The sequence below is a fragment of the Pristiophorus japonicus genome, chromosome 8 (assembly GCF_044704955.1).
Source record: "Pristiophorus japonicus isolate sPriJap1 chromosome 8, sPriJap1.hap1, whole genome shotgun sequence".
In the NCBI taxonomy this organism is placed as follows: Eukaryota; Metazoa; Chordata; class Chondrichthyes; family Pristiophoridae; genus Pristiophorus; species Pristiophorus japonicus.
In genome coordinates, this window is record NC_091984.1 from 204,392,381 (window position 1) to 204,411,057 (window position 18,677).

Below are 18,677 nucleotides of genomic sequence, written 5' to 3' on the forward strand. Positions count from 1 at the left end.
CCTTAACCAACTCACCCTTCATACCTCTAATTGGCTTTATTTAAGTTTAAGACTCTTGTTTCAGACTTAAGTATTTCTCTCTCAAACTCAAACTCTACTTCCTGAACTTCCGAGCAAGATCATTTCTCACCACTGTCCTTATGTCATCCTTTATTTATCAGGCCCCCCTCCTTTTACATTCTGCCTATCTTTTCGAAACGTCAAGCACCCTGGAATATTTAATTCCCAACCATGGTCATCTTGCAACCACGTCTCTGTAATGGCTATTAGATCAAAACCATTTCTCTCTATTTGTGCCATTAATTCATCTATCTTGTTACGAATGCTTCATGCATTCAAATAAAGAGCCTTCAATGTTAACTTTTTACCGTTATTCCCTGCTTTCACCTTATTTGCTGATGCACTATTATCGTTAAACTCTCTCTCATTTCCTGTCACACTACTTATCTTTGTCCAAATTGCTACAATGCTCACTTTTCTCTTTGTATTTCTAAATTTCTCTTGTCTGCCCCCTCCTTCCCCCACCCCCTTTTTAGTTTAAAGTCCTATCTACTGCTCTAGTTATTCAATTCGACAGGACACTGGTCTCAGCCGTCCCAATGGAACAGCTCCCTCTTTCCCCAGTACTGGTGCCAGTGCTCAGTGAATTGAACCCCCTTGCTCCCACACCACTCTTTGAGCCACACATTTAACTCTCTGATCTGCTTGTCCCTATGCCAATATGCGCGTGGCTCGGGTAACAATCCAGATATTATTACCTTTTGGAGGTTCTAAGTTTTAATTTGGTTCCTAGCTCTTCAAATTCTCTCAGCAGAACCTCATTCCTAGTTCTGTCTATGTCGTTGGTTCCTATGTGGACTACGACAACAGGATCCTCCCCCTCCCACTCCAAATTCTTCTCCAGCCGCAAGGAGATATCCTTAACCCTGGCACCGACCGGGCAGGCAATACAGCCTTCGGAAATCCCGGTCGCGGCTGCGGAGAAGAGTATCTATCCCCCTGACTATACTGTCCCCTACCACTACAACATTCCTTTTCACTCCCCCCACTTGAATGGACTCCTGTACCATGGTGCCGTGGTCAATTTGTTCATCCATCCTGCAGACTTTGCCCATCCATCCTGCAGACTTTGCCCTCATCCACAAAGGCAGAAGGAACCTCGTACCTGTTGGATAAAAGAAAAGGCCGAGGCTCCTGCAGCACTGCACCTGGGGGCCCCTTATCGGCCTGAGATGCAGTCTCACACTCCTATCTCTGACCACTAACCAGACCTGTACTATTACTTAACCTCAGAGGTGTGACTGCCTCCTGGATCAAAGTGTCCCGATAACTCTTCCCCCTCCCTGATGCCCCGCAATGTTGGCACCTCGGACACCTGCTCAGCAACTCTGAGCTGAAGTTCCTCAAGATGCAGACGTGCTATGCCCTCCACAAACTCCGACGTACTGCAGTTGTAGCACACCACCTGCACTGCCAGCCCTATATAAATCTTGTTTTATTTAATTAGTAAATTTTATGCATTTAAGTTACTTAGTTAATTTTTTTAACTAATTAGTTTAAATTCTAGGTAGATGAAATTAAATATGTACCTGCAACACAAAGCACTACAAGTAGTGGAGGCAAAAGCAGCCCCTCCTTCCCCCTCTGCTCCGAATTCCCACTCTCTCCAAATTCCCAACTTTATCACTGTGTTTAGAAACACTCTGTTTAAGATCACTCTGTGCAGACCACTCTGTGCATCAGCGGATAATTTTTAATGACCATGTGAGGCAGCTGCTTTCAAGTTGGCAGAGATACTTAAGATTCAACAGTCTCAATCTAGGTAAGTAATGTTGTCGGTCTTGGTAAAGAAAGAAAGACTCGCGTTTATATTGCGCCTTTCACAACCTCAGGACATCCCAAAGCAATGTACAGTCAATTAAGTACTTTTTAAAAAGTGTAATATTGTAATCTAGGAAACGCGTACTGCAATCTACCAAAAACAGCAATGTGATAATGACCAAATAATCAGTGTTGGTTGAGGGATAAATCTTGGTCAGGACACCGAGGAATCCCCTGCTGTTCTTCAAAATGGGATCTTTTACGTCTACCTGAGAGGGCAGATGGGGCCTAGGTTTAATGTTTCATCTAAAAGACAGCACTTCCAAGAGTGGAGCACTCCCTCAGTGTCAGCCTAGATTTTCTGGAGAGGGACCGGAACTCACAACCTTCTGACTCGGGTGAGAGTGCTACCACTGAGTGCTGACACCATGCTCCACGTTACTATCCCTCCCCGTGATATCACCAATGTTTAATGTTTATCACCAATGAAATCACTCGGGGTTTAAATAAAACTATTCAAATAAAGAAAATGAAAGCTGTAAATTAACAAAAATGTATTAATGATTGTAACAGTTTGATTTTTCAAAAAGGAACACATTTTGAGAACACATTTTGTAATTTGATTAAAATTACAAAATAAATATAAAGTTAATTGCTTTTTTCTCCTTATTCACGGAGTTCCTTTCTAAAGCACGCATAGCTAGGAATTGGGACCATTAATGTGTTGGAATTTCTGTCTCCATTTTCTGCACTCATTGGCATGTCATATCACTAATATAAAAATACAAAACTTCAGGATCACTGGGTGTGTTATTAGATTAAGGTGTTTAGAAACTTTTCACAAAAACATTGATTTGTAAATAAAGTAACTTTTGACTGAAACCTAATGAAACATTTAAGTTGAGAGATTTCTGATTAGACATTACACTATTTAAAAATAGCAAGGTGTGAACTTTCGATTGCAAATTGTTTGCTGCGTGTCAGAAATGGCGTAAACATTTAGCACTTGTGTAAACATATTTAGAATGGGTTCAAATACTTGCATTTTTTTTTTTACAAGTGCAACATTTTATTGCATGTTTGCATTTCCCATCCCCTTGCCCCCAATCATATTTTGGTGACTTTTTCAATGATTTTCGCAAATGGAATACCTCTCCGGGAAAAGGTTTTGTGCCATTACTCGCATTTGAAGTTGATTCAGTATTTTAGATCATTTAATCCAGAGTTCCTCACTATAACTACTTCACTTTTCCTGCTGTGACAGTAGACTAAGAGTTAAAGCTTGAATGAATCTGTCAGCAATGCTTTCATAGTGCACACTTATTCTTCACCCATCTTTAATGTGACCCACTAACCCAGTTGAAAGCCAGTAAGTACTGATGTTTCCCTAATGCAAATCTGAAAAACCTTTCTTCGGTCAAAGCTAAATGAAGGAGTCAATACTAAAAGCAACACTAGTGTTAATTTGGGACAGTAAACATCTATAATGACAGTGTCATCAGACTCAGTAATTCGGAATTACTTGTAGTTTGCAGCAGGGAATTTCATGTACAGCTGTTGACATTGTTTCGTTTGTAGATCACAGTGCTACGAAGTGAGAATGCCATGGCAAAAACATTACAGTCAGTAGTCCAATCGTTGGAATCCGACAAATCAAAACTTGAACAAAAGGTGCATCATTTGGAGAAGAAAATCAATGATAAGAGGAAACTTGACAATGCCACATCCTCTTCAGGTAAATAAACATCACGAGTCTTGATATTTGCGCCTACCTGTTTTAGTTCATACAGTAATTTAATGTCTTCTGTTAATAATTGGTATATATTTCAAACAATGCTACTTTGTATGATTATTGTCAAGTTTACAGTTTGAGTGCTTTATTTTTCCACTTTTCAGTGGAAAATTAGGGTTGTCTTCTATTTTTGTTTTGTAAATATTTTCTCTGATACCAGTTCTAATGGCCTTTATGAGCCAGGTTTCATCCAATATTCTCCAAAGCTTTTGTCACTATGGTTACAAAACTTCTAGGAAGTTGATGTGAGTGACCTGGAGTGATTTTCCTTCTCTAGTTTCCCACTGTGTTATTGAGGTTTAAAAAAAATGAATGTGCAGGGCATAACAGATGGAAAACCCATCTCAAAGCACTTTGTAGTGTGGTGTGTTGGCACTCAAAAGGTGCAGTCGTATCATAATGGTGATGTGATGGGGGAGGGGTGGGGTTAGTTTCCCACTTCGTACCCACCCACAGTATGAGGCTACGGCAATTTTAACCACGGGAAGCAGTTCCTGGCCTCCGGAAAATCGTTGCCACTCGGGCAAGTGTGGGGAATGAGGTTCTGGAGTGTCTCACAGCAGAGGGAGGATGGGGAGAGACAGTTGGTGGTAGGGGAGACCCAAACTTTCCTTACAGAGCCCAGAGGAATGCTCTTTCTCCTCCTGGCCACATAAAGGAATGTTTTTTTTTTAAACAAACTGAAGGGCCTTTTCAGCTGCTTGATCCTCTTCACGTTGGCCTTTACTTGGAGAGAAAGCCACGGCAGCTTTCCCACACAGGTTGGTAAAAATCGCTGTCAGCCCTATCATATCATTGGACCCCAATTAGCATATGCGAATTAGGTCCCTGCGGCTTTGGATGGGCAGCTTATCTGCCTGTCCAGAGCATCCATTAAAATCAGAAATGTAAGGTAAGTAACCCAGAGCATTTTAACTGTCCACCACCAGTTCCTGTCATGTCAGTGGGGTTAAAATTGCTGCCCTGTATTTTTAAATATACTGAATGGCAAAAGACTTTAAGTTTCCAAAGTTTATATCTTTCTTCACTTTAATGAGCCCATTTTGTTGTGACTTTCTGTAAGTTTGATATTTTCCAAAATTTGGGGATTTAAAAAAAGGAAAAATTATTTCATGGGATGCGGACCAGCATTTATTGGCCATCCCTAATTGCCAATCAGAAGGTGGTGGTGAACCACTTTCTTGAACTGCTGCAGTCCATGTGATGAAGATACTCCCACAGTGCTGTTAGGTAGAGAGTTCCAGAATTTTGACCCACCGATGAAGGAACGGCGATATATTTCCAAGTCAGAATGGTGTGTGACTTGGAGAGGAATTTGGAGGTGGTAGTGTTTTCATGTGCCTGCTGCCCTTGTCCTTCTAGGTGGGAGAGGTGCTGTTGAGGAAGCCTTGGTGAGTTGTTACAGTGCATCTTGTAGATGTTACACAGTGCAACCACAGTGTGCCAGTGGTGGAGGGAGTGAATGTTTAAGGTAGTGGAGAGGATGCTAATCAAGCGGACTGCTTTGTCCTGGATGGTGCCAAGCTTCTTGTGTTGTTGGAGCTGCACTCATCCAGGCAAGTGGGTATTACATCACACTCCTTACTTGTGCCTTGTAGATGGTGGAAAGGCTTTGGGGAGTCAGGAGGTAAGTCACCTGCCACAGAATACCCAGCCTCTGACCTACACTTGTAGCCACAGTATTTATGTGACTGGTCCAGTTGATTTTCTGGTCAATGGTGATCTCCACCCCTCAGGATGTTGATTAACAAAAAAATGAGATATAAGCAAATATCAGTTACATAAATCAGCCATTTGTAACAGAGTCACGAATGAGTTACACTGAACTCAATTTCTCAGAAGAAAAAAGAAAGATTTTATATTTATAATAGTGCCTGTCTCGAACTCGGGATAACTTTTGAAGTGTAGTCACTATTGTAACGCAGGAAAATGCAGCAACCAATTTACGAAGAGCAAGGTCCAACAAACAGCAATGGGTGAAATTATTAGATTTGATTTTGTGGTGTTGGCTGGGACACCGTGAGATTTCCCCCACCCTTTTTTAAATATTACCATGGGATCTTTTACATCCACCTGAGAGGGCAGACAGGGCCTCGGTTTAACATTGCATCGGAAAAGCTGCACCTCAAGACAATGCATCACTCCCTCAGTACTGCACTAAAGTGATAGCCTAGATTATGTGCTCAAGTCAATGCAGAGGGAATTGAACCCATGATCTTCTGATTTATATGCGAGAGTGGTACTACTGAGCCAAGGCTGACGCCTATATGAATAAATGAGCAACTGTAAAGATGATGTCCTCAAATGTATGTACTAGCTAATGCTGAAAGCAAGCAAAGAGCGCACAAACCTGATGGGTTGAATGGCCTCCTTCTGTGCTGTAAGCTTCAATGGTTCTACAACCAGCCAACAAAAATATGTAGTTCATCCCTGGGATATGACAACAAAAGGTGTCGATAATGGTACTTGCTATTTCAGTCTCTCCTAATGTTTAAAAATATAAAAAATTGGCACAGTAGTTCATAAAAATATGAACAGCTTATTGTCACAATGTTCTCGCAAACTTATATATTCCTTGTGGTTTTATACATATTGTTTTTAAACTTGGCTTTTTTTAAATTTAAAGATGAACCAGTTATTGAAAAACAAAGAGAAAACAACGATTCAGCTGAGAGCCAGGTAAGTCTGTCATTTTACAATTTAACAGCAAAATGATTTTGTTAAAATAGAGGAACAATCTAAGCAAATGTACAAGATGAGAGATGAATTGAAGCTGTGATAGTAATGTTTAACCAGACATTATTGAAAATGTGCATTGAACATATTGATTTAAGTAACACAAACTCCCAAGAGTAGGCCACGGTTAGAATTTGTATTTTTTTTAATTATTATTCCTTTTTAATTATCTTCCCTTTTTTTCCTCTTCACCTGATGACCATTTGCTTCCACAAATCCTCTTCTGGCTTTGAGAATTAACAAAAGGGTCACAGACTCCATTGTACACTCACTTTGCCACTGACGGCGGCCCCAAAGTGAGCTGTAAATGAGGTGCTGCTGGAGTCATTGTACACCACTGGAAGGGGGTGGCTTTAGTCCATGCCTATGCTGGCAGCACTGCTTCTGACAACAACATAACTGGACAGTAACTTACTGGTGAAAGTGGCCATGTTATTTGGTGACTAAATTGCTCATGCTCTTGCTAGCCTATACAAACCTTAGCAGTCATACTGAAATACGGTCAGAAACAGGGAGGGTAATGAACACAGGAAATGGGAGCAGAGAGAAAAACGCAGGAACCACAGAGAAACAGACCGAGAAAAAAAAGAGACTTGCAGGAACTGGGAAAGGTCACAGCACTTCTTCTAGGAGAGTCCCCAAACCTCCTGAATACCAAGCAGACACCAAACCTGTCAAAGTACAAACTGTTCTGCAAACAATTACAGCAGAACAAGTCCAGCCTCAGTCTTGTAGGCTTCAAACTGCCTATATGTTGAGGCCAAGATCAGATCAGTCATGATCTTATTGAATGGCGGAGCAGACTCGAGAGCCCAAATGGCCTACTCCGGCTCCTATTGTGTGTTGCCAGGAAAAGCAATGTGTGAGGAGGACACAACAAATCTGCAAGAGGACATAGACAGGCTAAGTGAGTGGGCAAAAATTTGGCAGATGGAGTATAATGTTGGTAAGTGTAAGGTTATGCACTTTGGCAGAAAAAATGGAAGAGCAAGTTATTATTTAAATGGAGAAAGATTACAAAGTGCTGCAGTACAGCGGGACCTGGGGGTCCTGGTGCATGAAACACAGAAGGATAGTATGCAGGTACAGCAAGTGATCAGGAAGGCTAATGGAATATTGGCCTTTATTGCAAAGGGGATGGAGTATAAAAGTAGGGAAGTCTTGCTACAGTTATACAGGGTATTGGTGAGGCCACACCTGGAATACTGCATACTGTTTTGGTTTCCATATTTAAGAAAGGATATACTTGCTTTGGAGGCAGTTCAGAGAAGGTTCACTAAGTTGATTCCGGAGTTGAGGGGGTTGACTTATGAGGAAAGGTCGAGTAGGTTGGGCCTCTACTCATTGGAATATAGAAGAATGAGAGGTGATCTTATCGAAACGTGTAAGATTATGAGGGGGCTTGACGAGGTGGATGCAGAGAGGATGTTTCCACTGACGAGGAGACTAGAACTAGGGGGCATAATCTTAGAATAAGGAGCCGCCCATTTAAAACTGAGATGATGAGAAATTTCTTCTCTGAGGGTTGTAAATCTGTGGAATTTGCTGCCTCAGAGCTGTGGAAACTGGGTCATTGAATAAATTTAAGCTAGAGATAGACAGTTTCTTAACCGATATGGGAATAAGGAGTTATGGGGATAGGGCAGAGAAGTGGACCTGAGTCCATGATCGGATCAGCCATGAGGGACCGTATAGCCTACTCCTGCTCCTATCTCTTATGTTCTTAGAAAGATCTGCCAGTATTTTCTTAAAAGTAGCTATCCACACTAATGTTCAATGTAGTTGATAATTTGATCATTGTTATATTTTTCTGTGCAATTTAAATAATACAGATAATACAGATTACCTTTGTTAATTCGCCATTTGTGTTAAATGTGCAATCAGGTTATACTGTATGGAACTTTATCTGGCTGAAAGGATGCTCAGTATAGATTTGTGAGTGAGTTGTAAATGAGATGCTTCTATATAAAAAAGCGCAGCCCACATATGGTGGGCTGAAACCTGTCCCATTTAGTCCCTAATACTTTTTAAACAAAAGATTAAATTAATCTTTCACCTTGTTACAATGACATTTACAGCAAAATTGGTTTAACTTCCAAATGGATCTATTCCTCAGGGAGCCGCAACACAACAGTCTGCATTAGAATTAATTTCTGTAAAGCCTTGCAACATCTGCAGAATTTGACCGAGTTTGACTTAATTGTAAATCTTCAATTTAATATTTTTTAATCTTTTGTGAAAGGATTAACGATATATATAAGATCTGGCTTCTATTTCTTCGATTTTTTCCAAATCTGAGAATAGTTTACTATGGTAATAGTTGTTGACTTTTTTGATTTCAGGAGTGGGGGAGTTGCATGTTTGTTGGTGAGCAGGCAAATGTTCTCAAAATGTTTGAAAACAAAAAAGTGTACCAGCAATTTTTCAATGTAGCAGATACCTTTTTCCATACTTCAAAAAAAAATTATTAAACTATTTATCGCACAGGTGATCCACAGTGTGATCCAATTACAATTGTGCAGAAAAGTTAACACGCAAAGTAATGGACTGCGAGGACAATTTTCCACTAACTGGATTGTTCGGTCATTGGTGGTTATTACTCAGAGAATTCAATAACATACTGTATGGAAAATTTCAAATATAAGCTTTAAAAAAAAGTTTTTGAAAATGTTTTAAAACTTTGTCGGGTTCATCGAACTGATTGTGTCTTGTGCCTTCATTTTTTTTTAAAAGAGCAAAACACTGAAAGACTTCTGATGATAATTCTGTGTATGCTTATTCTGAGAATTTGCTGCTATTTTCACAATAGCTTTTAGTTGCTAGAGTTGATAGTTAAATAATGCTGCATTGTGCTAACCACTTTCTCCATTTTTTTCCCTTTTGATGCTGGCGCTGCTTCTCTCCAAACAGCAAATGGTTTGTTATTGCTTGCATTCTCTTTATATTTGTTTGTTCTGCATTTCTCTTTGTAAAATCCCTAACTAAGATCATCCTGGTACTTGAATCCTATCGAGCAGTAAATATTGTAAGGCAAAAATGTGCATTGAAAGAACAAAAATTACACATTGAATGCGTCTTGTACAGGATGATCTTAAGTGTTATGCATTACTATTGAGTCCCAAAATTGCAGCATGTTTATCAATTAAACATATCTATAATATATTAAAAGTATTGAACCTAGAACTCAATTCCTATTTGTCATGCTTGCTTTCCATTGTCATGCTTTTGCTCTTGTACTTTTCCTATAACACTGAATCAAATAACAACTTGTATTTATATAGCGCCTTTAACGTAGTAAAATGTCCCAAGGTGCTTCATAGTGGTGTTGTAAAACAGAATTTGACACCGAGCCACATAAGGAGATAGTAGGGCAGATGACCAAAAGCTTAGTCAAAGAGGTAGGTTTTAAGGAACGTCTTATAGGAGGAAAGAGAGGTAGAGAAGCGGAGAGAATTCCAGAGCTTTGGGTCTTGGTAGCTGAAGGCACAGCCACCAGTGGTGGAGCCATTAAAATTGGGGATGCTCGAGGCCAGAATTAGAGGAGCGCAGATATCTTGTTGGGTTGTGGGGCTGGAAGAAATTAGAGGTAGGGGAGGGGTGAGGTTATGGAGGGATTTGAAAATAAGGATGAGAATTTTAAAATCGAGGCGTTTCTTAACCGAGAGCCAATGTAAATCAGCAGGCACAGGGGCGATGGGTGAATGGGACTTGGTGCGAGTGAGGACATGGACAGCAGAATTTTGAATGGCCTCAAGTTTACAGAAGGTAAAACATGGGAGGCCGGCCAGGAGTGCATTGGAATAGTCAAGCCTAGAGTAGAACAGCAAGTCAAAGCAAAGTATAAATCAAAAACAAAGTTTAAAAAAAAACTGCCAATAAGAAACTACTAAGGATTTATGAATCCCAAATGACTAATCAAGAGAAACCGCCATTAAAAATGAGAGGGGGTAAAGTGATAAATAAATCAACAAATATTCAAAATGACATGATTCAAAATTACATTATTAACTTTATCTATTGAATTTTCTTTTAATATCTTCATTAAAAAAATATATTGAAGACCTCAACCTCTCCCAAAAGCCTGGGCTTAAACTTAGTATAATCCTCCACAAAGTAGTGACTGTTAGCGGAATGCAGGCCCTGCAGTCTCAGATGTACTGTTTTTCAGGAGGCATAATTAACATTTGATTAGTCCAACTGATACAATGCACCTCTTTAGCATCGAACAATATCTGTTTGATTGATTTTCAAGATTACTTGAAGAAAAGCTGGAAGACAAATTTCCAAAGATTATTTCAGATAAAGTTCATATTGAGTGTTTAATTTTAAACGGTGAGGCCATCTTTGTTTGTGAGGGAGAGAAAACAAATCCACTCAAATATGACAGACAGTACTCATTACACAACTTGTAAATCTTGTTCATATTTGAATTTTAAACACCATAAAAATCAAATTGTGCCACTGTATAATGGTGGCGGCCTTGGTTCAGTCATAGCACTTTCACCTCTGACTCAGAAGGTTGTGGGTTCAAGCTGCACTCCGGAGACTTGAGCACATAATCCAAGCTGACACTACATTGCAGCACTGAGGGAGTGCTGCATTCTTGGAGGTGCTGTCCTTTGGATGAAATGTCAACCAAGGTCCTGTCTGCCCTCTTCCAGTGGATGTAAAAGATCCCATGGCACTATTTGAATAAGAGCAGGGGGGTTCTCCTGATGTTCCATCCAACATTTAACCCTTAACCAACATCACTAAAACAGTTTAATTGGTCATTTATCTCGATGTTTGTGGGACAATACTGTGTGCAAATTGTTGCGTTTCCCTGCATTACAACAGTGACTAAAAGTAATTCATTGGCTGTGAAGCAGTTTGAGAAGTCCTAAGGTCTTGAAAGGCACGATATAAATGCAAGTTCTTTCTTTCTAACAATGTTTGAGTTTGTGTTTTTGAAAATGGTTTGAATATAAAGTGGATGATGAATTTGAGTAGGTTTTCAATTAACCTTTTAAATGAATTTTTTTACTTCAGAAAACATATCAAGCTCAGAGATCATGGCTTTTTTCATCCTGAATTTGAGTTACTGTTTTTCCCAAATAAACAAATGAATTGAATTTTGAATATTCTCAGGCAATCAGAAAGGCAATTATCATCCATCACCTGTGTTTGGTTGTTATTTACTTCAATTAAATATAGACTGGCATAGTAATAATGTAAAGGGCAGAGAGGGGGAAGAATTTCTAGTGTGTTCAGGAGAATTTTCTTGATCAGTATGGTTGCGAACCAATGAAGAAGGAGGCATTGCTGAATCTGGTTCTGAGGAATGAGGTGTGTCAGTAGGAGAACATTTAGGGAACAGTGATCATAATATCATAAGGTTTAGATTAGCTATGGAGAAGGACATGGAGCAATCAGTGGGTTGAGAACGGATCTGGCCCAGTAAATTGGAATCAAAGATTGGCAAGCGAAACTGTAATTGAACAGTGGGCTGCCTTTATAAAGAGGAGATGGTTCGGGTACAGGAGGGCAAAAGGTAGGGCAACCAAAACCAGAGCTTTCTGGATGACGAAAGAGATAGAGAGTAAGATGAAGCAGAAAAAGGGGGGTGTATGACAGATTTCAGGTTGACAATACAAGTGAAAACCAGGCTGAATATAGAAAGTTCAGAAGGGAAGTGAAAAAGTAAATAAGAGCGGCAAAGAGAAAGCATGTGAATCGACTGTCAGCTAGCATAAAAGGGATTCCAAAAGTCTTCTAAAGGCATATAAATAGTAAATGCGTTTAAGAAGAAGAGAGATGGGGCTGATTAGGGACCAAAAAGGAGACCTACAGATGGAGGCAGAGAGCATGGCTGAGGTACTAAATGAGTACTTTGCATCTGTCTTTACCAAGGAAGACGATGCTGCCAAAGTCATTGTGAAAGAGGAGGTAGTTGGAATACTGGATGGGCTAAAGATTGGGCTCCCTGCAGCCAAGAACGAGAATCCCGAAGGGTATGTTGCCTACCCGATATCAGGGTAAGGGATATTTCATGGCGCCTGGAGAGGAACTTGGAAAGGGGTAAATCCAGTTGTCGTGGTCCATGTTGGAATAAATGACACATGTAGAAACAGGGAGGAGGTCCTGCTGAAAGAGTATCTGGAGTTAGGCTCTAAATTAAAAAACAGGACCTCGAGGGTAATAATCTCTGGATTGCAAATTGGCATAGAAGCAGACGGATCAGGAGAGTTAACACTTGGTTAAAGGTCAGCTGTGGGCAAGAGGGGTTCCTTTTCATGGGACACTGGCACCAGTTCTGGGACAGGAAGGAGCTGTACCGATGGGACGGGCTCCACCTGAACCGGGATGGGACCGGTGTCCTAGCGGAAAGGGTAAATAGGGCCGTAATAAAACGAGGGAACTGTAATGCGGTGACCAGAACTGCATGCAGCACTCCAGCTGTACCCGAACCAGCGTTTTATACAGTTCAAGCATAACCCCCCCCCTACTCTTATATTCTATGCCTCGGCTAATAAAGGCAAGTATTCTGTATGCCGCCTTAACCACCTTATCTACCTGGCCTTTCCCAACATTCTATAGACTCTGAATTAGTTCCTATGGATTGGAGAGTAGCTAATGTAACCACACTTTTTAAAAAAGGAGGGAGAAAGAAAACAGGGAATTATAGACCGGTTAGCCTAATATCGGTAGTGGGGAAAATGTTGGAATCAATTATTAAGGATGAAATAGCAGCGCATTTGGAAAGCAGTGACAGGATCAGTCCAAGTCAGCATGGATTTATGAAAGGGAAATCATGCTTAACAAATCTTCTAGAATTTTTTGAGGATGTAACTAATAGAATGGACAAAGGAGAACCAGGGATGTGGTGTATTTGGACTTTCAAAAGGCCTTTGACAAGGTCCCACACAAGACCTTAGTGTGCAAAATTAAAGCATGTGGTATTGGGGGTAATGTATTGAAGTGGATAGAGAACTGGTTGGCAGACAGGAAGCAAAGAGTAGGAAAAAACGGGTCCTTTTCAGAATGGCAGGCAATGACTAGTGGGGTACCGCAAGGTTCAGTGCTGGGACCCCAGCTCTTTACAATATACATTGATGATCTAGACGAAGGAATTGAATGTAATATCGCCAAGTTTGCAGATGACACTAAGCTGGGTGGCAGTGTGAGCTGTGAGGAGGATGCTAAGAGGCTGCAGGGTGACTTGGACAGGTTAGGTGAGTGGGCAAAATGCATGGCAGATGCCGTATAATGTAGATAAATGTGAGGTTATCCACTTTGGTGGCAAAAACAGGAAGGCAGAATGGTGACAGATTAGGAAAAGGGGAGGTGCAACGAGACCTGGGTGTCATGGTACATTAGTCATTGAAAGTTGGCATGCAGGTACAGCAGGCGGTGAAGAAGGCAAATGGCATGTTGGCCTTCATAGCGAGAGGATTTGAGTATAGGAGCATGGAGGTCTTACTGCAGTTGTACAGGGCCTTGGTGAGGCCACACCTTGAATATTGTGTACAGCTTTGGTCTCCTAATCTGAGGAAGGACATTCTTGCGATTGAGGGAGTGCAGCGAAGGTTCACCAGACTGATTCCCGGGATGGCAGGACTGACATATGAAGAAAGACTGGATCAACTAGGCTTATATTCACTGGAATTTAGAAGAATGAGAGGGGATCTCATAGAAACATATAAAATTCTGACGGGATTGGACAGGTTAGATGTAGGAAGAATGTTCCCAATGTTGGGGAAGTCCAGAACCAGGGGTCACAGTCTAAGGAGAAGGGGTAAGCCATTTAGGACCGAGATGAGGAGAAACTTCTTCAATCAGAATTGTGAACCTGTGGAATTCTCTACCACAGAAAGTTGTTGAGGCCAGTTGTTAGATATATTCAAAAGGGAGTTAGATGTGACCCTTACGGCTAAAGGGATCAAGGGGTATAGAGAGAAAGCAGGAATGGGGTACTGAAGTTGCATGATCAGCCATGATCATATTGAATGGTGGTGCAGGGCCGAATGGCCTACTCCTGCCCCTATTTTCTATGTTTCTATGCTACCTTCAAGGATTTGTAGACATGCACTCCAAGGTCCCTTTGTTCCTCTACACTGCTCAGTGTCCTACCATTTAATGTGTATTCCCTTTCCTTGTTAGCCTTCCCCAATGACATTACCTCACATTTCTCTGGATTAAATTCCATTTGCCATTGTTCTACACACCTGACCAGTTGATTGATATCTTCCTGCAGTCCACAGCTTTCTTCATTATTAATCACACAGCCGATTTTAATATCATCTGCAAACTTCTTAATCATACCACCCATATTCAAGTCTAGATCATTGATGTATACCCCAAAAGCAAGGGACATAGTACTGAGCCCTGCGGAACCCCACTAGAAACATCCTTCCAATCACAAAAACACCCATCAACCGTTACCACTTGCTTCCTGCCGCTGAGCCAATTTTGGATCCAACTTGCCACTTTGCCCTGGATACCATGGACTTTTACTTTTGAGACCAGTCTGCCATATGGACCTCAACAAAAGCTTTGCTAAAATCCATATACACTACATCTCCCCTGGATTCTGGGGATGTCCCAGCAGATTGGAAAACTGCAAATGTAACTTCCCTATTTAAAAAAGGAGGCAGACAAAAAGCAGGAAACTGTAGACCAGTTAGCCTAACATCTGTGGTTGGGAAGATGTTGGAGTCCATTTATTAAAGGAGCAGTAGCAGGACATTTGAAAAAGCAAAATTCGGTCAGGCAGAGTCAGCATGGATTTATAAAGGGGAAGTATTGTTTGACACATTTGCTAGAATTCTTTGAGGATGTAACGAACAGGGTGGATAAAGGGGAACCAATGGATGTGTATTTGGGCTTCCAGAAGGCATTTGACAAGGTGCCACATAAAAGATTACTGCACAAGATAAAAGTTCAGGGGTTGGGGGTAATATATTAGCATGGGTAGAGGATTGGCTAACGAACAGAAAACAGAGAGTCGGGATAAATGGTTCATTCTCTGGTTGGCAATCAGTAACCAGTGGGGTGCCATAGGGATCAGTGCTGGGACCCCAACTATTTACAATCTATATAACCATCTTGGAGGAAGGGACCGAGTATAACGTAGCCAAGTTTTCCAATGATACAAAGATGGGAGGAGGACACAAATAATCTGCAAAGACAGGCTAAGTGAGTGGGCAAAAATTTGGCAGATGGAGTATAATGTTAGAAAGTGTGAGGTCATGCACTTTGGCAGAAAAAAATCAAAGAGCAAGTTATTATTTAAATGGAGAAAGATTGCAAAGTGCTGCAGTACAGCAGGACCTGGGGGTACTTGTGTATGGAACACAAAAGGTTAGTATGCAGGTGCAGCAAGTGATCAGGAAGGCTAATGGAATCTTGGCCTTTATTGCAAAGGGGATGGAGTATAAAAGCAGGGAAGTCTTGCTACAGTTGTACAGGGTAATGGTGAGGTCACACCTGGAATACTGAGTGCAGTTTTGCTTTCCATATTTACAAAAGGATATACTTGCTTTGGAGGCAATTCAGAGAAGGTTCACAAGGTTGATTCCAGAGATGAGGGGGTTGACTTGTGAGGAAAGGTTGAGTAGGTTGGGCCTCTACTCATTGGAATTCAGAAGAATGAGAGATGATCTTATCGAAACGTATAAGATTATGAGGGGGCTTGACGAGGTGGATGCAGAGAGGATGTTTCCACTGGTAGGGAGACTAGAACTAGGGGGCATAATCTTAGAATAAGGCCCATTTAAAACTGAGATGAGGAAAAATTTCTTCTCTGAGGGTTGTGGATCTGTGGAATTTGCTACCTCAGAGAGCTGTGGAAACTGGGTCATTGAATAAATTTAAGATAGAAATAGACAGATTTTTAAACGATATGGGAATAAGGGGTTATGGAGAGCGGGCGAGGAAGTGGACCTGAGTCCATGACTGGATTAGCCATGATCGTATTAAATGGCGGAGCAGGCTCGAGGGGTCGTATGGCCTACTCCTGCTCCTATTTCTTATGCTCTTTTATACTCACTGCCCTCATCGACCCCCCCTGGTTACCTCCTCGAAATATTCATTCAAGTTAGTCAGACACGACCTTCCCTTAACGAATCCGTGCTGACTGTTACTGATTAATCCGTGTCTTTCTAAATGTAGATTTATCCTGTCCTTCAGGAATTTTTCCAATAATTTTCCCACCACTGAGGATAGGCTGACTGGCCAGTAGTTACTCGATTTATCCCTTTCTCCCTTCTTAAACCAAGGTACCACATTAGCAGCCCTCTGGCACCAGACCTGAAGCCAGAGAGGATTGGAAAATGATGGTCAAAGCCTCTGCTGTTGCCTCATATGGATATGAAATTGGCTAAGTGACAGGAAAGAGAGAGTAGTGGTGAACGCTTGCATTTAGACAAGAGGAAGGTTCCCCAGCGGTCGTTACTAGGACCACTGCTTTTCTTGATGTATATGAATGACTTGGACTTGGGTGTACAAGGCACTTTGTCAAAATTTCAGATGACATAAAACTTGTACAGCGTCGAAAATCCAGAAGGCTCGGGACTGAGGCCATTCCGGATTCTATGTATTTTCGGACTTTGGAAAGTCTTTCTAACGTCCCGAGTCCAAAAATGCCTAGGTAGGGAGGGGTGGTCGTGGCGGGGTCTCTGTGACCGCAAGTAAAACCCGAAGATTCAAAAGTTACGCTGAATTCCCTTTTTACTGTCACTGGGCGTATAAAAGAGAAACAACTTACAAGAGTGATATTCGGTTGTAAGTACTTGCTCCCTCGTTTCGTACTCTTCAACTACCCTCCTGAAAGTTGCCATCCCAGTTCGCACCTCCCTCCTCAGTGCCAAGACTATCGAGGCCTGCGCCCCGCGCAAACATCTTCTGGGAATCTCGCAGCCGCAACTACTTCAACCCCACATCTCTTGACACATCCAGTTCCTGAGCCGTGACCCCCGGCTCAAGGTTTACGCCTTCCACTCCTAAAATTGTCCTACTGGAAGCTCAGAGCCGTATATCCCTAAACTCCCCATCTCCCTGAAGCTGTCAGCCTCCTAGCCCGCACATTCCTAGAAAACTCCCAAGGAGCAGCTCCCTCTAGGTTGATACTCATGCATATGCTTCACTCATATTCCCTTCTACAAACTCGCCACTCTCTTGGGCTCCACTCTTGTTTCACCACCGCTGCAGTCAGTAGCCTGAGCTGTTCCAGGCACCAGCGCTCCGCCCTCAGCCTGTGACTCCCGCGGTTCAGCACCCCGCCATTCGCCTCAGGTCCCTGGGATGCAGCAGTCTGACCTGGGAAGCCCAGGGTCCTGCCACTTTGACTGCAGCGTTTTCCACCCCACCCTGGGGCTTTGACCTCCGTGACAGCAGCGTGCTTGCAATGCCAATGCCTGGAGTGAGCCCAAGCTCTGATTTCTCCCTCCCACAGGCGGGTCTGAGGGGTGCAATCCCCCGGGCTCAGATCCATTCTCTGCTCCCCGGAGATGCCATGCGCGGACTCTCCCCGGACCCCGTCTGAGGCGGGGGCGAGGTCGGCAGTGGCCCGAGGCTGGGTTGTGAATTCCGGAACATTTTCCGGATTCCGGATGACCCCGCCACAGATCATCCCGGTGTCCGGATTCCGGAACAGTACGGATTCCGGGACTCTGGATTTTTGATGTTGTACCTGTATAATGAACAGTGAGGAGGATAGGGATAGACTTCAAGAGGACAAGAGGCTGGTGAAATAGCCAGACACGTGGCAGGTGAAATTTAAAGCAGAAAAGTGCTAAGTGATACATTTTGGTCAGAAGGATGAGAAGAGGCAATATAAACTGAAGGGTACAATTCTAAAGGGGGTGCAGGACCAGAGAGACCTGGGGGTATATGTGCACAAATCTTTGACGGTGGCAGGGCAGGTTGAGAAAGCGATCTTTAAAAAAAGCAAACAGAATCCTGGGCTTTATAAATAGATGCATCAAGAACCTTTATAAAACACTGGTTCGGCCACAACAGGAGTATTGTCTAATTCTGGGCACCGGACTTTCGGCCACAACAGGAGTATTGTCTAATTCTGGGCATCGGACTTTAGGAAGGATGTGAAGGGTTTAGATAGGGTGCAGAAAAGATTTACAAGAATGGTTCCAGGGATGAGTGACTCCAGTTATGTGGATAGACTGGAGAAGCTGGATTTGTTTTAGTGCAGAGAAGAGTGAGAGGAGATTTGACAGGTGTTTAAAATCATGAGAGAGTAGATAGAGAGAAACTGTTCCCATTGGCAGAAGGGTTGAGAACCAGAGGACACAGATTTAAGGTGATTGGCAGAAGATCCAAAGGCGACATGAGG

The 18,677-nt window shown here is 42.1% G+C and overlaps 1 protein-coding gene across 5 annotated transcripts in view; it reads left to right on the forward strand.

Annotated features, from left to right (window-relative positions):
• Nucleotides 1–18,677, forward strand: part of clip1a (CAP-GLY domain containing linker protein 1a) — a 207,272-nt gene that overhangs the window by 184,592 nt on the left and 4,003 nt on the right. For all 5 annotated transcript variants that reach the window (XM_070887798.1, XM_070887801.1, XM_070887802.1 and 2 more), the window contains 2 exons: nucleotides 3,400–3,556; nucleotides 6,240–6,292. In XM_070887798.1, coding sequence (XP_070743899.1) covers nucleotides 3,400–3,556; nucleotides 6,240–6,292 — 210 coding nt within the window. The remainder of the gene's footprint in view (nucleotides 1–3,399; nucleotides 3,557–6,239; nucleotides 6,293–18,677) is intronic.